Source organism: Eurosta solidaginis, chromosome 5, assembly GCF_040869045.1.
Source record: "Eurosta solidaginis isolate ZX-2024a chromosome 5, ASM4086904v1, whole genome shotgun sequence".
Taxonomy (NCBI): domain Eukaryota; kingdom Metazoa; phylum Arthropoda; class Insecta; order Diptera; family Tephritidae; genus Eurosta; species Eurosta solidaginis.
In genome coordinates this window covers 165,855,700-165,874,934 of record NC_090323.1, presented here as the reverse complement: position 1 = coordinate 165,874,934, position 19,235 = coordinate 165,855,700, and the positions used below count along the sequence as shown (strand labels likewise).

The following is a 19,235-nucleotide window of genomic DNA, read 5'->3' as shown; positions in this document are numbered from 1 at the left end:
GATGTGGGTATCAAATTAAAGGTATTAATGAAGGTTTTAAAAGGGAGTAGTGGTAGTTGTATAGGTGGTCGCCTTTTCGAGATATCGCCATAAAGGTGGACCAGGGGTGACTCTAGAATTTGTTTGTACGATATGGGTATCGAATGAAAGGTGTTAATGAGTATTTTAAAAGGGAGTGATCCTTAGTTCCATAGGTGGACGCCGTTTCGAGATATCGCCACAAAGGTGGACCAAGGGTGACTCTAGAATGCGTTTGTACAATATGGGTATCAAACGAAAGGTGTTAATGAGTATTTCAAAAGGGCGTGGGGCTTAGTTCTATATGTGGACGCCTTTTCGAGATAACGCCATAAGGGTGGGCCAGGGGTGACTCTAGAATGTGTTTGTACGATATGGGTATCAAATTAAAGGTATTAATGAGGGTTTTAAAAGGGAGTGGTTGTAGTTGTATAGGTGATCGCCTTTTCGAGATATCGGCATAAAGGTGGACCAGGGTGGCTCTAGAATTTGTTTGAACAATATGGGTATCAAACGAAAGGTATTAATGAGTATTTTAAAAGGGAGTGGGGCTTAGTTCTATAGGAGGACGCCTTTTCGAGATATCGCCGTAAAGGTGGACCAGGGGTGACTCTAGAATGTGTTTGTACGATATGGGTATCGAATGAAAGGTGTTAATGAGTATTTTAAAAGGAAGTGATTCTTAGTTCCCTAGGTGGACGCCGTTTCGAGATATCGCCATAAAGGTGGACCAGGGGTGACTCTAGAATGCGTTTGTACAATATGGGTATCAAACGAAAGGTGTTAATGAGTATTTCAAATGGGCGTGGGGCTTAGTTCTATATGTGGACGCCTTTTCGAGATAACGCCATAAGGGTGGACCAGGGGTGACTCTAGAATGTGTTTGTACGATATGGGTATCAAATTAAAGGTATTAATGAAGGTTTTAAAAGGGAGTGGTGGTAGTTGTATAGGTGGTCGCCTTTTCGAGATATCGCCATAAAGGTGGACCAGGTGTGACTCTAGAATGTGTTTGTACAATATGGGTATCAAACGAAAGGTGTTAATGAGTATTTCAAAAGGGCGTGGGGCTTAGTTCTATATGTGGACGCATTTTCGAGATAACGCCATAAGGGTGTACCAGGGGTGACTCTAGAATGTGTTTGTACAATATGGGTATCAAATGAAAGGTATTAATGAGGCTTTTAAAAGGGAGTGGTGGTAGTTGTATATGTGAAGGCGTTTTCCAGATATCGACCAAAATGTGGACCAGGGTGACCCAGAACGTCATCTGTTGGATACCGCTAATTTATTTATATATATTATACCACGAACAGTATTCCTGCCAATATTTCAAGAGCTTTTTATTTCGCCCTGCAGAACTTTTTCATTTTCCTCTACTTATTATGATAGGTGTCACACCCATTTTACAAAGTTTTTTTCTAAAGTTATATTTTGCGTCAATAAACTAATCCAATTACCATGTTTCATCCATTTTTTCGTATTTGGTATAGAATTATGGCATTTTTTTCGTTTTTCGTAATTTTCGATATCGAAAAAGTGGGCGTGGTCATAGTCCGATTTCGGCCATTTTTTATACCTATACAAAGAGAGTGCAGATAAGTACGTGAACTGAGCTTAGTAAAGATATATCGATTTTTGTTCAAGTTATCGTGTTAACGGCCGAGCGGAAGGACAGACGGTCGACTGTGTATAAAAACTGGGCGTGGCTTCAACCGATTTCGCCCTTTTCTCAGAAATAAGTTATCGTCCCAGAATCTAAGCCCCTACCAAATTTCACAAGGATTGGTAAATTTTTGTTCGACTTATGGCATTAAAAGTACCCTAGACAAATTAAAGGAAAAAGGGCGGAGCCACGCCCATTTTGAAATTTTCTTTTATTTTTGCATTTTGTTGCACCATATCATTACTGGAGTTGAATGTTGACATAATTTACTTATATACTGTAAAGATATTAAATTTTTTGTTAAAATTTGACTTAAAAAAATTTTTTTTTTTAAATTGGGCGTGGTCGTTCTCCGATTTTGCTAATTTTTATTAGGCATACATATAGTAATAAGAGTACCGTTCCTGCCAAATCTCATCATGATATTTTCAACGACTGCCAAATTACAGCTTGCAAAATTTTAAATTACCTTCTTTTAAAAGTGGGCGGTGCGACACCCATTGTCCAAAATTTTACTAATTTTCTATTCTGCGTCATAAGCTCAACTCATCTACCACGTTTCATCGCCTTATTCGTCTTTGGTAATGAATTATCGCACTTTTTCGGTTTTTCGAAATTTTCGATATCGAAAAAGTGGGCGTGGTTATAATCCGATATTGTTCATTTTAAATAGCGATCTGAGATGAATGCTCAGGAACCTACATATCAAATTTCATCAAGATACCTCAAAATTTACTCAAGTTATCTTGTTAACGGGCGGGCGGACGGACGGACATGGCTCAATCAAATTTTTTTTCGATCCTGATGATTTTGATATGTGGAAGTCTATATCTATCTCGATTCCTTTATACCTGTACAACCAACCGTTATCCAATCAAATTTAATATACTCTGTGAGCTCTGCTCAACTGAGTATAAAAAGACTATATAATTCCCAAAAAAAAACAATATGCATTTTTTTGGTTTATCATTTTACGGGCTGTAGCAACATTCAAAATGTGCATCCCATTTGCTCGATTGTAATGTTTCTGCTGCTGTTGCTGCTGCTGTTGGCTTTATTGTGCAACATTCCTGTTGCATTTATGAGCTGAGTAAAAATACGAAATGCATGTAAGTATTTAAGAATAAGTACATGCTTGCTTACGTATTATGATGCTCTCCCGTAATTTGGTTTTTGTGTATGTTGTAGTACAGCTGTTGCTTTAGTTGATTGCATATGTATGTATGATCGCCCTCTTGACTGTTTTGTGTTGCATGGCTCATATGACATGGACATACGCATTGTACGCAGAGACGAGAGGCGTTGATTGTTTTTGTTTTATAAGTATACATATGCATGTACTTGGGGCATTATTATAATTTGAATGTCCTTAACGCATGTTGTACTTTGTATTGCAATAATTGTTGCAATCGAAAAAGCTTCGTGGCAAATGTGTTGTGGTAATTTTAAAATCACAGAAAATTAGCGGTAAAAATGTGGGTTTAAAAAGCGAAAATAATAGCAAATATGGGGAGGGCTTATGTATACGTAAAATGCAGCGAGTCAAAAACTAAGGTTGTTAATAACTTGGCATTTGTGGTGTATTTAAGTTAGCGATATGTGATCGAAATGTTATCGACTATTAATCGGAAAAATAACGATATGTGATCAAAGAGTTATGGATATGTTATCGAAAAGTTAGCCATTTTTATCGGAGTGTTACCGATTCGTTATCGGCGTTTTACAAAAATCTATACATTTTTTAACAAAAAGCTGACAATTCGCCATCAAAAAGTTATCGGGGTATACCCAAATAGTATCGGCGTGCTATTAATTTGTTATGGACCACTCATTAATTTGTTATAAGGCCAATGCCGATGCAGAGATTCACTCATTGATTAATTTTGTTTCACAAACACTTCGAGAGGGAGAGCCATAGCCCACAACGGGTCTAACGGTCTAACGCTGCTGACAAATTAAATAAATTTTGCTTCTGCAAAATGGGATTTGCCAGATGTCATTTAAATGAGATTCTCTTCTGAGGAAATTTAATATAATGGGTACGACCGAGACAGCCCATAGGTACAAAGCCATTCTGGTGCTATACAACTTGTCTTAACCTACAGAATGGTAGATTGGTAATATGATTCAAGCACCAAATCTATACTATCTACTTTTCGTTAACAAATCGATATCACACCGAGAGCAAATTGGTAACACTCCGGTAACAAATTGATACTTAATTCTATAACAAATCCATAATTTTTCGATAAATAATCGAACAATTTTTGATGATAAAGTATTGAACAATTTTCGATAAAAAATCGATAATTCGTCAACTAAAAATCGAAACTCTTCTTATCTATAGCAAGTTTATAATACTTCGATAACAACCCTTATGAGCGGAGGTCCGGTATTAATTTTGTCTACCGAAAGTAGCTTCAAGCAGGTTTGGTACTCAAGGGGTTGATAAGCGTAATACAAATCTTTATAGCTTCAAAGCTTCCGCAACCCAATTGTCAACCTCACATACGCGAGGGGAATCCTGTTACAAATATGAATTCATCATACACATATTTAGCAGGCGAGGCTTTGATGACCCAAAGTTCCTCATGGAGCTAGCGGGTGTTGGCGGGATGGCCTAGTAGTTTTAATTTGATCATATTAAACGTTCCCGGGATGGTCGGGCTAGTACTTCAATGGTCATCGACAAAACCTTCGGGGAGTGTCTTTCTCGTTAATACAACAATAACAACAACAGAAGGGATGTGTGCGGGTGCGGTAAGCTACGTCAACACCGATCCTTCTTTTGTCTCATTAGCCATAAGAAGTGTCTGTTAGGGTCAAGAAATGAGCATCACACCTACCAAGGATATACAGGGAATTTTCATAAGAAACTATGTAGTTCGATGCCAATGAAAATGAGGTGAAAATTTAGTGCTCTGATAGAAACTTCACTATCTGAACCTCAGCCTGGAAGTCGCTGCAGTGGCTGGGCAGCCTAAGTTTCTAGCTGATATATCGCAGAATACAAACCCCCCCCCCCCGCCCCCCACCTTACCATGAGTTTTACAACATATATCCCAATTATTATGTCTTGCCAGGAATGAAGTTTAAACTGACCAGGATGTAAAGTGATTCATACGCCTGGTGCACGAGTCACGAAACCTTATAGATATATACACACTTTGCGGCCTTTTTCTATTCGGTGTCAACCATTAGAATGCAAGCAACCCAATTCGAGGAGCTAAGAGTGCGTTTTCCAAGATATCTTAATAACGGAAACCTTCGTTTTACTCGGGTTAAGTGCACCTCGAGTGTTGCTGCATCTGAGTAGCTGACATGCGGTTTAAAGGAAATATATACCCGTGCCCGCAAGAAAGCCTTATGTCCGAACTCTTTTGTATTAACCAATGTTGCAGGGAATGTAGCAGGAATGTCTGGGCCTGGTTCAGTGCACTAGGATATGGTATTTTGGATATGATTTTTTGAATCTTCTACAGTGGTTAGAAGTGGGAAAGTGCGATACGTTGTCAAGATGTTGATTTTGTGTTGGGAAATACTTTACTAGCCTAAACTTCAATAGATAATGCGTTTGACGTAGACAAGATCTTTTTTTTCTAGAAACAGAAGCAAAGGAGAGATAATATACGACGACTACTCCAACCTTAGAATCAAAAGAATGCTTGGAGCTTGAAACGTGTGTAGCTAATAGAAGTATCACGGGAGGCACATTATATCATATTCTCTCTTTTTTATCCGAATACTCCAATTCCTACTCCAAACTTCTCTCGACATCTTCCATTATTCCGAGATGTACGACAGTATAAGAGTGAGAGCGACCAAACGAATGTATTAATGAATTTTACCATCTCTTTAATTTGTATGCTTCTGCGACCTCCGGCTGGTGAACCGCAAGCTCATTGTAAGATTGTTATATCGGATGCATTATATCCATCACTGTCATAATATAAGGCGTAAGTACTACAAAATATCGGATGAATATATATATTTAAATGAATGGCCATGCATTTCTATACATATACATTAGGAAAGAATGTGTTGATGCTTCTATCACACACCTCTTGCGGTTGTTGTTATAGCAGTTCTTCGCCACGTCAAATAGGCGCGACCACTCACAAATGGTTATCAATATCCTCTAATGGGAGTCCAAGGAAACTTACAGCTTCAACAGGGTGGATTGGCGTGAGAGGGGTATTAGACTCGTTGATTCCACACTGTAGTTAAAAAGATGATTCGTGTCAAGTAGCGATACGTTGCAAGCAGGACATACATTACGTATGTCGGGGTTGTTTCTGGAAATGAATTTAACCTCTTAAAGTATCCAGGTCAAAGTCGAGCAAGAGTGACACACTTTCCTTTTCAGCAAGTTCAGGGTATTTATCTTTAAGAACGGGATTCATCGCTTAGAAGTACAATGCCTTTTTGTGTATATCACTGAAGACTTGTTTGTGTTTTTCTTCTACATACGGCTGTGTTCTCAGGTGCCATATTTCCTCATAATACTTGCGGTGATGACTTCTTAAGCCCCTGGTAGGCAGGACCTCTTCAATCAGATGTCTGTTGGGGTGACCGGGTTTATGGGTATTCAACAGAAACTGTTTGTTGAGCATTTCATTTCTCCTCCTTATGGGGAGTACTCTAACCGCACTGTGTAGTTGGTGTTCTGGGGATATAAGAAGACAGCCCGTAGCGATTCTGAGAGCATTGTTTTGGCAAGCCTTTATATTTTTTTCAGGGAGTAACCTTTAGGCTTGGAGGTTAAGATACTTGGCTTGAATATCATACGTGGTTCCAGGCTCTGGATCAAGGACTGGTATCAGTCTTAGACCGACCATAGTGACGAATTGTCACACGTGATTAGTTATCATGTCCTGCACGAGGTGCCCCTGCTTTTACTGATAATGGCGGATATAGAGAGGACAACTCGATAAAACCCGCACCCATGAGTCATTGTGCCGAGCTGTGGGGAGCGAGGACTCCGTTAAGGGTCAATATCGGTACACAACGGTGACGAACTGGATTGTTAGGGATTTTGATTTTGACTCTGTTTTGGACTTGATGACTTTGGGCTGGTAGGTGAGGTATTCTGCCACCTCAGTAGGTCGGGGTGAAACCTTACCGAAATGGCTGGTAGGCTAATGCTGCACCTGCCCACGTCCCGTTAAAACCGTGCCGGGCCTCAAGGTACTTTCCGTCTCCGTCGCCGTTAAGTTGGTGGTGCAGGTGCGGTTGAAAAATTTCCCGCTTTGCGTCCGGTCTGGATCTGAACGCATTCTTTCCCTCGAGGGAGGAGTGGGGAAGAGGAATTATCTGGGTCATGGGACCGGTTAACTTGTTCACGGATGGGTCGAAGTTAGACGGATAGTTTGGCGGGGGGGGGGGGGGGGGGTATTTGGTCAAGAGCTAAATGTAAGCCGCAAGTTTAAGTTGGCTGATCACTGCAGTGTATTCCAAGCGGAAGTTGTTGCGATTAAGGATGCGGTGAATGGAATGCTATCCAGTGCTACTACAGTTAGGGAATTTAACATCTATCTGATAGCCAAGCGGCTATCAAGGCCTTGAGCTCTACTACAGTGCGATCGAGGGTGCTCTGGGGTGCCTGACCTCACTTGCGATTGCATCGAATTATTTCACAATTAAGATTATCTGGGTCCCGGGCCATAGTGATATCCCGGGTAACTGTCAAGCGGATCTCTTAGCCCGCATCGGTACAACTGAACCGGATGAAGATGGCTGTAGGGATTTCCGGATTCCGCTGGCCACCTGTGGATTGCTACTCCATAGCTGGGCCTCGAGTCAGCTCATAAAGCGTTGGGTGGACACCACGTCTTGCAGGGTAGCAACATCTTTCTGGTCGAAAGTGGATGGCAGGAGGTCTGCTGATATAATTGGGTTCACTAAGGCTCACATATCAATGGTCATTGGGGTTTTGACAGGGCACTGTCCGATGGGTATCCATGCGGTACGTCTCAATATACTGGAAACTCCATCCTGCTGCAGCTGTATGGAGGACGATGAGGTGGAATCACCAAATCACTTTATTCTTGATTGCCCAGCTTTTGCCAGAACTAGACGAAAGTATTTCGGTCGCGACTCACTTGGACCTCCCGAGGATTTATCCAAAGTTGAGATCGGTATCATTCAGAGCTTTATCGTTGCTACTCAACGATTCTCTAAGTAGCTAGATCTAAGTCACCGTTATTTTTAGTGTATGTGGTATCACAACGGACCTTCGTGTTGTCCAAGTGAGCTATCCTTATCAGGGCAGCTACCACCTAACCTAACCTAACCTAACCTAGGATTGGCGACAATATCAGGGACGCGTAGCATACAAGCAGCTGGCTAATTGCTTTATAAGTGCTAATGGGTATTTCTTTATCTTTTCCCAAAGCCTATCGGCAAGAGATTTGAGGGTTTTTTATACGGTTCTTGGTTTAAGGTACAATTGCGTACGCATACTCGCCAAAATAAAGACCCTGATCGAATCGACCCAGTATTTTTTGGCGTAAGATAGCCGGTAGCGTAATGCCATCGACGTGGACGTCCAATGTGTTGTTAAATAAAATCGCCCATGACTTTTTCGTGGACAATATCAAGTTTCGCGAGGCAAAAAAGCTGGACATATCAGGGAAATAGTTGTTTATTTTATAACGTAGCTCATCGATTGGTGGGCCGGGACCTGTAGCCATTGTCGTGAAGTAATCGGCGTAGGATAAAATGGTGACTCCTACTGGTGGCGAAAGGAGCTTTGATATGTAGAAGTTAAACAAAGCCTCCGCACAACAAATCCGCACAAGCCTTCAGAACATAGAAATATACATGTGTATGTATATACAGATACATATGTACACATCTACTAAAGCAACGTTCTCTTGTAAGCAACCAGCATTAACTTTACTTAAATGCGTTCAAGCGTAAGTGTGAACACAATCGCTTTTGCTTTTGTTCTTCTTCTTGTTACCTGTTTTCATGATGTGCTCTTGAATCTTTTGTGTTGTTAGCGTTCACGCTGTGCTTTCATATACCTGTGTATGTACATATGTATATGTTTATGTGTGTATATGCATGCTTTGCTTACCTGTTGCTGCTGCTAATGATAAATACGTGTTGAGTATCGCACGCTCTTGGCCATTGCCATCGGCTAACACTGAATTAAAGCTTGGCCAATATACATACAAAAACAATGTACCGACCATAGCAAATATATCCGACAAATAATTGGGTCCTTCGTGTTTGCCTGGCTCATTTTTGTCCTTGGCAGGACGTAGCATTAGACTTACGGCCAAACCAAAGTATGCACCGAAAGCATGCACCGTAATTGAGCCACCAACATCACAGATCTGTGCAAAAGGAATTGAAAGCAGAAAAAGTAAAAAAAAAAAATTGAATTAAGTACGTGCGTTTAAAGTTGTGCTTAAAAATGACAGTTAAATAAAAAATTAAAATTTGTTGTTGTTTTCTGTAAGTAGCTGGAAAGTATAGCAGCTGTGCGTCTGCTTTGTGTGCCAAGGAGCTTTTCAAGAAGGCTTAAGATATTCTATAAAGCATTATATACACCTGGGCTTTGCGGTTACTTGAAAAGTACACATATGAGTGTAAATTCACGTAAGCCGCTCTTCTTCTTTTATTCGGTGTGATACTGAACCTTTGACGAGCTTGTCCAAGTCTTAAAAGGATTGCCGCTTTTGTGTTATTACATTATTTGTTGCGCAATCTTACTTTGTAATATTAGTTTATAATTTCTGCGCGTTCATCTTATATTTAAACTTCAGGTGCCAAGTTGTTACCTTTAAGTGATCAGTGTCTAATACATCTTTTGAAATGAGGACCCCGGAAAAACTGGAATGGTTTTGTACAGTACCTTTTCCGAGATAAATTTATTAATGCCCACCAACGGTCAGATACCGTTTCTCAAGTTAGAAAAGGTGTAGCGTTTATTCTATAAAATTTGAATGTAGCTATTCAAGTAGGATTCGCGGGGAGTTTTTACGATAACACCTAAGGCCAAAATGATGCCGTGAGAATCTCCCTAATGAGAATCTGAAGCTTTCTGGAACATGAAGGATGTGAATGGAGGATAGACAATGAATGGCCAAGAGTCCCTACAGATCTTTTTGAACAATGATACTCCTGATGTTTGGGCATTTGTGAAACTATGATGAGATGCGGCACCTGTCAACACAGCCGTTTGATGCAGACGAGCATGAGAAGGCCTTAGGCCAAATCCACACATAATCGGTAAATGCGTCCGGTGAACCTCGTTGTCAATATACAATACACACAGAAGAATAAAGCACAATGCCAAGGGAGGCACGAGTCACCCTGGCCCAAGTTCGTTCTGGATACTATAACACTCTATAACTCTTACTTGTCCAGAATCAACACCGTAATGTTTGTCCTGCATGAGAAGTGTTCCCACATGACACCAACCATATTTTCAATTGTAATGTGGAGCCTACGCCTCTAACACTAACCTCCCCATGGTCCATTCCTGTTGAAACTGCTAGTTTCCTTGGACTTTCGTTAGAGGACTTTGATGATATTTTGTGAGTAATCGCACCCATGGAATGGCCTGAAGCACTGTTAACACAACAACAGCGGTATTTGTTAGAAGGCGTGTTGTACGTCTGCGGGAAAGCTCATTACTGTAGGTTATTAAATCTTTCAAGCCACATACGTCTCCCGGGCTGAAATCATTTGCGCTAATTGCATTAAAATGGAACGTGATCAAAATAGCTTACATTACAAATGCCTGTAGAAGCTTTGATGTTGGCCGTAAGGACTTCAGACCAATCGGACACTTGTCTTTTCTACTAAAAAACTGCACCACCTCATAGATTTTTACATATGGGATAGGACTCTTTGCAACGTGCCTATTGTAGGAAGGAAGTTCAATAAAAGTGGTCTCTAGATTATCAGAAGTTTCCTGCCGATGCTTTTCGAATCATGGAAGGAAGTTGAGTAGCCTTTCCTGCATCTCGGTACGGCTTCCATTGATTGTAGAGTTGACATGGCAATTATTGACTTCATTAACATATTTTATGGAACAGAACTGCAGCCTTGGAGTGGGAGAAACTGGTGCAAATGAACGCCACAGAAAGTGGTGGTAGTAAACAAATTTATTGTGTAGCTAGAAGACAGTGGCTGACGAGGGTTTGCATGTGCAAATGTTCCTGGCCAGAACATTCAGTGCCAAATTTAGACATCCAGCCCTTGTTTGTAGGCTTATTTGGGCGTAATAAGATGTTTTTCATGGCAGGAATACACTCAGAGTGTTTGCCAAATGACTGCAGAGGGGCAACCCCGCTTAGAAAAATTCGTTTCAAATTCAAAAACCTTTTTTCCACATTTTCGGTGTTGCTCTGTGTGGGACTCGAACCCAGGACATTGGGTGAAAATTTGTCTGCCTTACATATGCCGTTTGTAGTCGCCATAAAACTTGTACGGCCCGTCCCGCATATTTGTTGGAACATTTTTATTGGAAGAGAAGCTCTGGCTAAATCTCCTCGGGTGTAAAATGCGCCTGCCAACGCCCACGGAAAAGCGAAGCTGGTTCATTTTTAAAGGATATCTAGGATAGGATTAAACATCGCCGTAATAATTTAGACAGGAGATTATTCTGGAAAGGTTACCCGTAGGAGCTAGGAACTCTTGCAAAGGGTTGTACACAATATTTATAAAATGACAATAAATGTGAAGTCTTTTTATACTCAGTTGAGCAGAGCTCACAGAGTATATTAAGTTTGATTGGATAACGGTTGGTTGTACATATATAAAGGAATCGAGATAGATATAGACTTCCATATATCAAAATAATCAGGATCGAAAAAAAATTTGATTGAACCATGTCCGTCCGTCCGTCCGTCCGTCCGTTAACACGATAACTTGAGTAAATTTTGAGGTATCTTTATGAAATTTGGTGTGTAGATTCCTGAGCACTCATCTCAGATCGCTATTTAAAATGAACGATATCGGACTATAACCACGCCCACTTTTTCGATATCGAAAATTTCGAAAAACCCAAAAAATGCGATAATTCATTGCCAAAGGCGGTTAAAGCGATGAAACTTGGTAGATGGGTTGACGTTATGACGCAGAATAGAAAATTAGTAAGATTTTGGACAATGGGCGTGGCACCGCCCACTTTTACAAGAAGGTAATTTAAAAGTTTTGCAAGCTGTAATTTGGCAGTCGTTGAAGATATCATGATCAAATTTGGCAGGAACGTTACTACTATTACTATATATATGCTAAATAAAAATTAGCAAAATTGGATGAAGAACACGCCCACTTTTTAAAAAAAAATTTTTTTTAATTCAAATTTTAACAAAAAATTTAATATCTTTACTATATATAAGTAAATTAAGTCAAAATTCAACTCCAGTAATGATATGATGCAACAAAATACAAAAATAAAAGAAAATTTCAAAATGGGCGTGGCTCCGCCCATTTTCATTTAGTTTGTCTAGAATACTTTTAATGCCATAAGTCGAACAAAAATTTACCAATCCTTCTCAAATTTGGTAGGAGCCTCGATTCTGTGATGGTAACTGTTCTCTGTGAAAATGGGCGAAATCGGTGGAAGCCACGCCCAGTTTTTATACACAGTCCACCGTCTGTCCTTCCGCTCGGCCGTTAACACAATAACTTGAGCAAAAACCGATATAACTTTACTAAATTTAGCCCACGCACTTATCTGAACTCACTTTATCTTGGTATAAAAAATGGCCGAAATCCGACGATAACCACGCCCACTTTATCGATATCGAAAATTACGAAAAATGAAAAAAATGCCATAATTCTATACCAACTACGAAAAAAGGGATGAAACATGGTAACTGGATTGGTTTATTGACGCAAAATATAACTTTGGAAAAAACTTTGTAAAATGGGTGTGACACCTACCATATTAAGTAGAAGAAAATGAAAAAGTTCTACAAGGCGAAATCAACAGCCCTTGGAATCTTGGCAGGAATACTGTTAGTGGTATTGCATATATAAATAAATTAGCAGTACCCGACAGATGATTTTCTGGATCACCTGGTCCACATTTTAGTCGATATCGCGAGAACGCCTTCACATATACATCTAAGGGCCACTCGCTTTTAAAACCCCCATTAATACTTTTAATTTGATATCCATATCGTACAAACACATTCTAGAGTCACCTTGGCCCACCCTAATGGCGATATCTCGAAAAGGCGTCCACCTATAGACCTAATGCCCACTCCCTCTTAAAATGCTCAGTAACACCTTTCGTTTGATACCCATATCGTACAAACATTCTAGAGTCACCCCTGGCCCACCCTAATGGCGATATCTCGAAAAGGCGTCCACCTATAGACCTAATGCCCACTCCCTCTTAAAATGCTCAGTAACACCTTTCGTTTGATACCCATATCGTACAAACATTCTAGAGTCACCCTTGGTCCACCTTTATGGCGATATCTCGAAAAGGCGTCCACCTATAGAAGTAAGGATTACTCCCTTTTAAAATACTCATTACCACCTTTCATTTGATACCCATATCGTACAAACACATTCTAGAGTCACCCTGGCCCACCCTAATGGCGATATCTCGAAAAGGCGTCCACCTATAGACCTAATGCCCACTCCCTCTTAAAATGCTCAGTAACACCTTTCGTTTGATACCCATATCGTACAAACATTCTAGAGTCACCACTGGCCCACCCTAATGGCGATATCTCGAAAAGGCGTCCACCTATAGACCTAATGCCCACTCTCTCTTAAAATGCTCAGTAACACCTTTCGTTTGATACCCATATCGTACAAACATTCTAGAGTCACCCTTGGTCCACCTTTATGGCGATATCTCGAAAAGGCGTTCACCTATAGACCTAATGACCACTCCCTCTTAAAATGCTCAGTAACACCTTTCGTTTGATACCAATATCGTACAAGCACATTCTAGAGTCACCCCTGGCCCACCCTAATGACGATATCTCGAAAAGGCGTCCACCTATAGACCTCATGCCCACTCCCTCTTAAAATGCTCAGTAACACCTTTCGTTTGATACCAATATCGTACAAGCACATTCTAGAGTCACCCCTGGCCCACCCTAATGACGATATCTCGAAAAGGCGTCCACCTATAGACCTAATGCTCACTCCCTCTTAAAATGCTCAGTAACACCTTTCGTTTGATACCCATATCGTACAAACATTCTAGAGTCACCCTTGGTCCACCTTTATGGCGATATCTCGAAAAGGCGTCCACCTATAGACCTAATGCCCACTCCCTCTTAAAATGCTCAGTAACACCTTTCGTTTGATACCAATATCGTACAAGCACATTCTAGAGTCACCCCTGGCCCACCCTAATGACGATATCTCGAAAAGGCGTCCACCTATAGACCTCATGCTCACTCCCTCTTAAAATGCTCAGTAGCACCTTTCGTTTGATACCCATGTCGTACAAACATTCTAGGGTCACCCTTGGTCCACCTTTATGGCGATATCTCGAAAAGGCGTCCACCTATAGAACTAAGGATTACTCCCTTTTAAAATACTCGTTACCATCTTTCATTTGATACCCATATCATACAAACACATTCTAGAGTCACCCCTGGCCCACCCTAATGGGGACATTTCGAAAAGGCGTCCACCTATAGACCTAATGCCCACTCCCTCTTAAAATGCTCAGTAACACCTTTCATTTGATTCCCATATCGTACAACTAGAGACACCCCTGGTCCACCTTTATGGCGATATCTCGAAACGGCGTCCACCTATGGAACTAAGGATCACTCCTTTTCAAAATACTCATTAACAGCTTTCATTTGATACCCATATCGTACAAACATATTCTAGAGTCACCCCTGGTCCACCTTTATGGCGATTTCTCGAAAAGGCGTTCACCTATAGAACTAAAGCACATTCCCTTTTAAAATACTCATTATCACCTTTCATTTGATACCCATATCGTACAAACACATTCTAGAGTCAGCCCTGGTCCACCTTTATGGCGATATCCCTAAATGGCGTCCATCCATAGAACTTTGGCCTACTCTCTCTTAAAATACTCTTTAATACCTTCCATTTGATACACATGCCATACAACCACATTCCAGGGTTACCCTAGGTTCATTTTCCTACATGGTGATTTTCCTTATTTTGTCTCCATAGCTCTCAACTGAGTATGTAATGTTCGGTTACACCCGAACTTAGCTTTCCTTACTTGTTATTTCTATATTTTGCTGGTCGGATGAAATAATTTGGACACGGCGAACATTGCTTGTTGGTATCAGTAGAGCTCTTGCGAATACGGGTTACGGTTACAGGCTTCCTGACTTTGAACACTTCAAAATTCTTTCCAACTTTGACTTCATCACAGCCAGGAAAGACTATTGTGTGCCAACAAATGCAAGCTCGTGCCCTATCATTCCTCTTAGAGATAGTTAAATATTGACTCTAATCAGGGGCATTGTACAAAGTAACTAGGTATCATAAGTACAACTGAAGCGAATGTTGTAGTTTCAGTCATCACTTGGTCATCTCTCGCAGAAATAGCTATATATCAGCTATGAATGCCAATGGACAAACACCCTTAATGGGCAAGGGGCTTAGAATTATGTCGCGTAGACATGCCTGTCATAAGAGGCTAATAAAATCTACAGGCTCGAAGATTCGCGGGGTCAAACCAATCACTCTCTAGACAGTTGATCCACTTCCAGAAGGTGTCAGTGCAAGGGCGTACCGAATCCAGAAAACGACTTCCCGCAGCCAAACACTAACTTATACCTTCACTGGAGTGTTTTTGCAGTAGCAACTACAACATTATGGATATACACTAAACCTTGCATGGAAGCGGCAGCTGGGTGGTAGTCGCTTCCAAAATTATTGTGTTCACCAAGGCCCTTCTATCAATGGTGATTGGGGTTCTGACGGGTCACTCTTAAATGTATTTCTATGAGGTTTATCACGGTGGAGGCCACCGTGGTGTGATGGTAGCGTGCTCCGCCTATCACACCGTATGCCCTGGGTTCGCACCCCGGGCAAGCAACATCAAAATTTTAGAAATAAGGTTTTTAAATTAGAAGAAAATTTTTCTAAGCGGGGTCGCCCCTCGGCAGTGTTTGGCAAGCGCTCCGGGTGTATTTCTGCCATGAAAAGCTCTCAGTGAAAACTCATCTGCCTTGCAGATGCCGTTCGGAGTCGGCATAAAACATGTAGGTCCCGTCCGGCCAATTTGTAGGGAAAATCAAGAGGAGCACGACGCAAATTGGAAGAGAAGCTCGGCCTTAGATCTCTTCGGAGGTTATCGCGCCTCACATTTATTTTTTATTTTTATGTGGTTTATCAAGAAGTTCGGGGATTTTCTTTATACAAGAATAAAGCAGAATAAGAAACTGAGAAAGGAACAGGGAATAATCCGTTTGCTTGCAAAAGGTTGTTTCCGTTCATTGTTCCAGCCGTCCTTAAAAGCACGCGATAAGTGGAGTGAAAACTAACAGAGTTTAGAGGGTTCAAAGAAGCCGGCCAGGTGCTCTCGAATGCTACCAAAGGTGTTTCATTCAATGTTGCCAGCGTTCAGGCCGCTGCAACATATAGCAGCGCCATTTCCACATGTTCTCTTTCTTGTCTCTTAAATAAGCTAAGGAATCGTGGGGTGTAGTAAAATTTGATTTATCAAAGAATGGGTCCTTAATTCCTCTTCTTGGCAAAAAGTGAAACTATAATTTGGAAGTCAAGGGCATAAGAGGAGTCTTCAGAGTCAACTATAACCCTGTTATGCCCATATTGTTTTGTTGATTTTCCGGCAGGGTGGATAATTGATGAGTTTTGAAACAATTTTCTGTTATTCCTTTGTCAAACTTGGTTTGGAAGGAAACGACACTGAAGATGGCACAGCACCAAAACACCAAATTTGACAAGCGTTGACTGAAAATTGTTCCAATATGCAACAAGTGGAAAAAAAAATTGTTTCAAGTCTTCGGAGTGTTTTTGCTTTCACAAAAACAACAACATATACATACATCACATACTGTACTGTACTGTGTATACTCACGCTAAAGATATTCAATGCAATATATTCATTAATGGCGAATAGTACAACTTCAATTAAAGCCATGAAGAGCAGCTGAATTGGCGTTGTACGACCCAATAAAGCACCCATACTGATGAGCGGTACAGCAGCGGCAATATCTGCATCAATTATACTTTCCAATGACAAGCTGAAAGAGAAAACAAATTTTATTATATAGAAATGAAAAACAATAATAAAAACCTTAAAAGTATGTAAATAAAAATAGTACCAAACAAAAGAAAAATAATAATAAAATCTAAATTGAGCAAGTGACGAAACCATACAACAACAAAAAAGTCACAAAAGTTCACTCCTCCGTATTTGATTCAAAAAACTTTTACGCTAAAGGCACATCTTGATTGGTATAATAGAAGTTAAGTAGAGATTCCAGCTAATACAATTTACAGGTTGAACAATGAAAGACAACAACGGTAGTAATGTCGTCTGGAGCCTGCAGCATGAAAAAGGATAAAAATCTTTTGCCAGACAGATAGTGCGTTGCGCTTAAGAAAAAGTTGATGCGAAATGATAAATAGAAAAGTGAATGCGCCTTTATCATAGAAGTATGAATCTGTTAAAATGTAAATGCTGCTAAGGTAAGTTAAAAAGTTTTTGTTTTTATATTTTTTATTTTCTTAAACAATTTAAGGTACGGCTTCATTCATATAACTTTGATTGCAAAATATTAAGGCTTCCTTGTGGGCATGTCATTCGTAATTGCCTTAAAATATAAAAGAGTCAAAGGTGAATCACACGCAGCCTTCAAAAATGCAATTGGAAAATCTGCAGATATATGCTTTTGTCATAAGAGCTTCGCAGTTAGGTTAGAAAGTTCGCGGTAGACACCTGTATACATTAGCTTAGATACATAACAACAATGACTTTCTATCCTTGTATGTATTTTATGTGTTCTTTCTAATAACAGAAAATATTTTTATGAAAGCAACAGATTGCGCTTCTAAGCGCTTCCACATAAAGCTCCTAAGGCAGTGGCTGGAAGAAAGAAAACAGGCTGGTGTCTATAATTGAAGGCTTAAATTTTATGAGGAAAGTTTTTTTGCTATCACTGTCTGCGGCTATTGTTATTAAGAAAACCTCTACTAGATTTTTAAACGGTTTTATTTAGCTTGAGTTGACAGGCTGCACGGCCGCATGCACGGACGTTGTGAACGAATCTTGTAATTGAAATTTAAGTAACTTCCCGATAAGCTACAAGCTTGAAACTTGGAATATAGTTCAGAACCCGATGACAATGCAATAATAAGAAAAAAATCGCCGCTAGGTGGCGCATGGATCGAGATATTCGCAAAATTCGCATTTGTGGTCCGATTGGGCTCATATTTGGAACACATAATACATGCAAGAATAGAAATCGACCTGTGAAAAAAATCGTCGCTAGGTGGCGCATGGATCGAGATATTCACAAAAATCGTATTTGTGGTCCGATTTGATTTGGTCCATATTTGGAACACATAATACATACATGAATAGAAAGCGACCTATGATTCCCAATTTGGCTCATATTTGGAACAAATATTGCATACAGTCCAGTAGAAGTGACATAAAAATATTTTGGAGTTGGAGGAGGGACAAGCATACGTGGCGCAGAGTCGAGTAAAGTCTTTGGAAGGATTATGTATTGAGGACTTAGGTTGTTACAAATTGTCAGGAAAGAGTCCTTGTATAATGAGTCACTAAATGAACTAAATAGAATGAGAAATAATAGGCAATTAAATAAAGACTAAAAACTTGAAAATAAAATAATTAAAAAAAAATTTTTTAGTTAAACGGTTTTATTGAAAACAATACTTACATGAAATAATAAAAATACGAAAAGCTAGAAAATAATTAGGTAGGTCCTAGGTACTAGTCATCACACCCCTTATCAATCTAGGGCGTTGATCAGACAATTAAATAAAAGCGTTGGACGCGTCATATTTCTATTGATAGTCATAAGTAAAACCAACTGAACCTTAATCAGGTTATGCTACGCCTCACATTTTTAGAAATTTCACGCGCCCAACGCTTTTATTTAATTGTCTGATCAACGCCCTAGATTGATAAGGGGTGTGATGACTAGTACCTAGGACCTACCTAATTATTTTCTAGCTTTTCGTATTTTTATTATTTCATGTAAGTATTGTTTTCAATAAAACCGTTTAACTTAAACATTTTTTTAAAATTATTTTTTTATTTATATTAATACAATTTATTCCATAATTTCCTAAAAAATACCCAGATGATGAATCAAAAATGAGTTACCGGTATTTTATTGCCAAATTCATGCTAACGAAACTATTATTTCTTCAAATCCGTGGCATGATATGAGTACTGTTGCTGCAAATTTTATATAAAGCTTATTTGAATATCTAAAAATGTTTTTGGAGTCTATAATGTGGCTGGTAAAGGCTTACAGAACTTCAAGGCGCCCGAGAATTCGACTGGCATCCTAGTGTGTGTCTGGCGCCCGAGTGCGTGACTGATTGTACAGCCTGCACCTCC

The 19,235-nt window shown here is 39.9% G+C and overlaps 1 protein-coding gene across 1 annotated transcript in view; it reads right to left on the bottom strand.

The window, feature by feature from the left end:
* Rh50 (Rhesus blood group-associated glycoprotein Rh50) overlaps window positions 1-19,235 on the bottom strand; it is a 127,476-nt gene that overhangs the window by 77,834 nt on the left and 30,407 nt on the right. The window contains exons 3-4 of the mRNA XM_067790210.1: window positions 16,716-16,881; window positions 8,766-9,027 (exon numbers count right to left, since the gene is read on the bottom strand). Of these exons, the coding sequence (XP_067646311.1) occupies window positions 8,766-9,027; window positions 16,716-16,881 (428 nt within the window). The remainder of the gene's footprint in view (window positions 1-8,765; window positions 9,028-16,715; window positions 16,882-19,235) is intronic.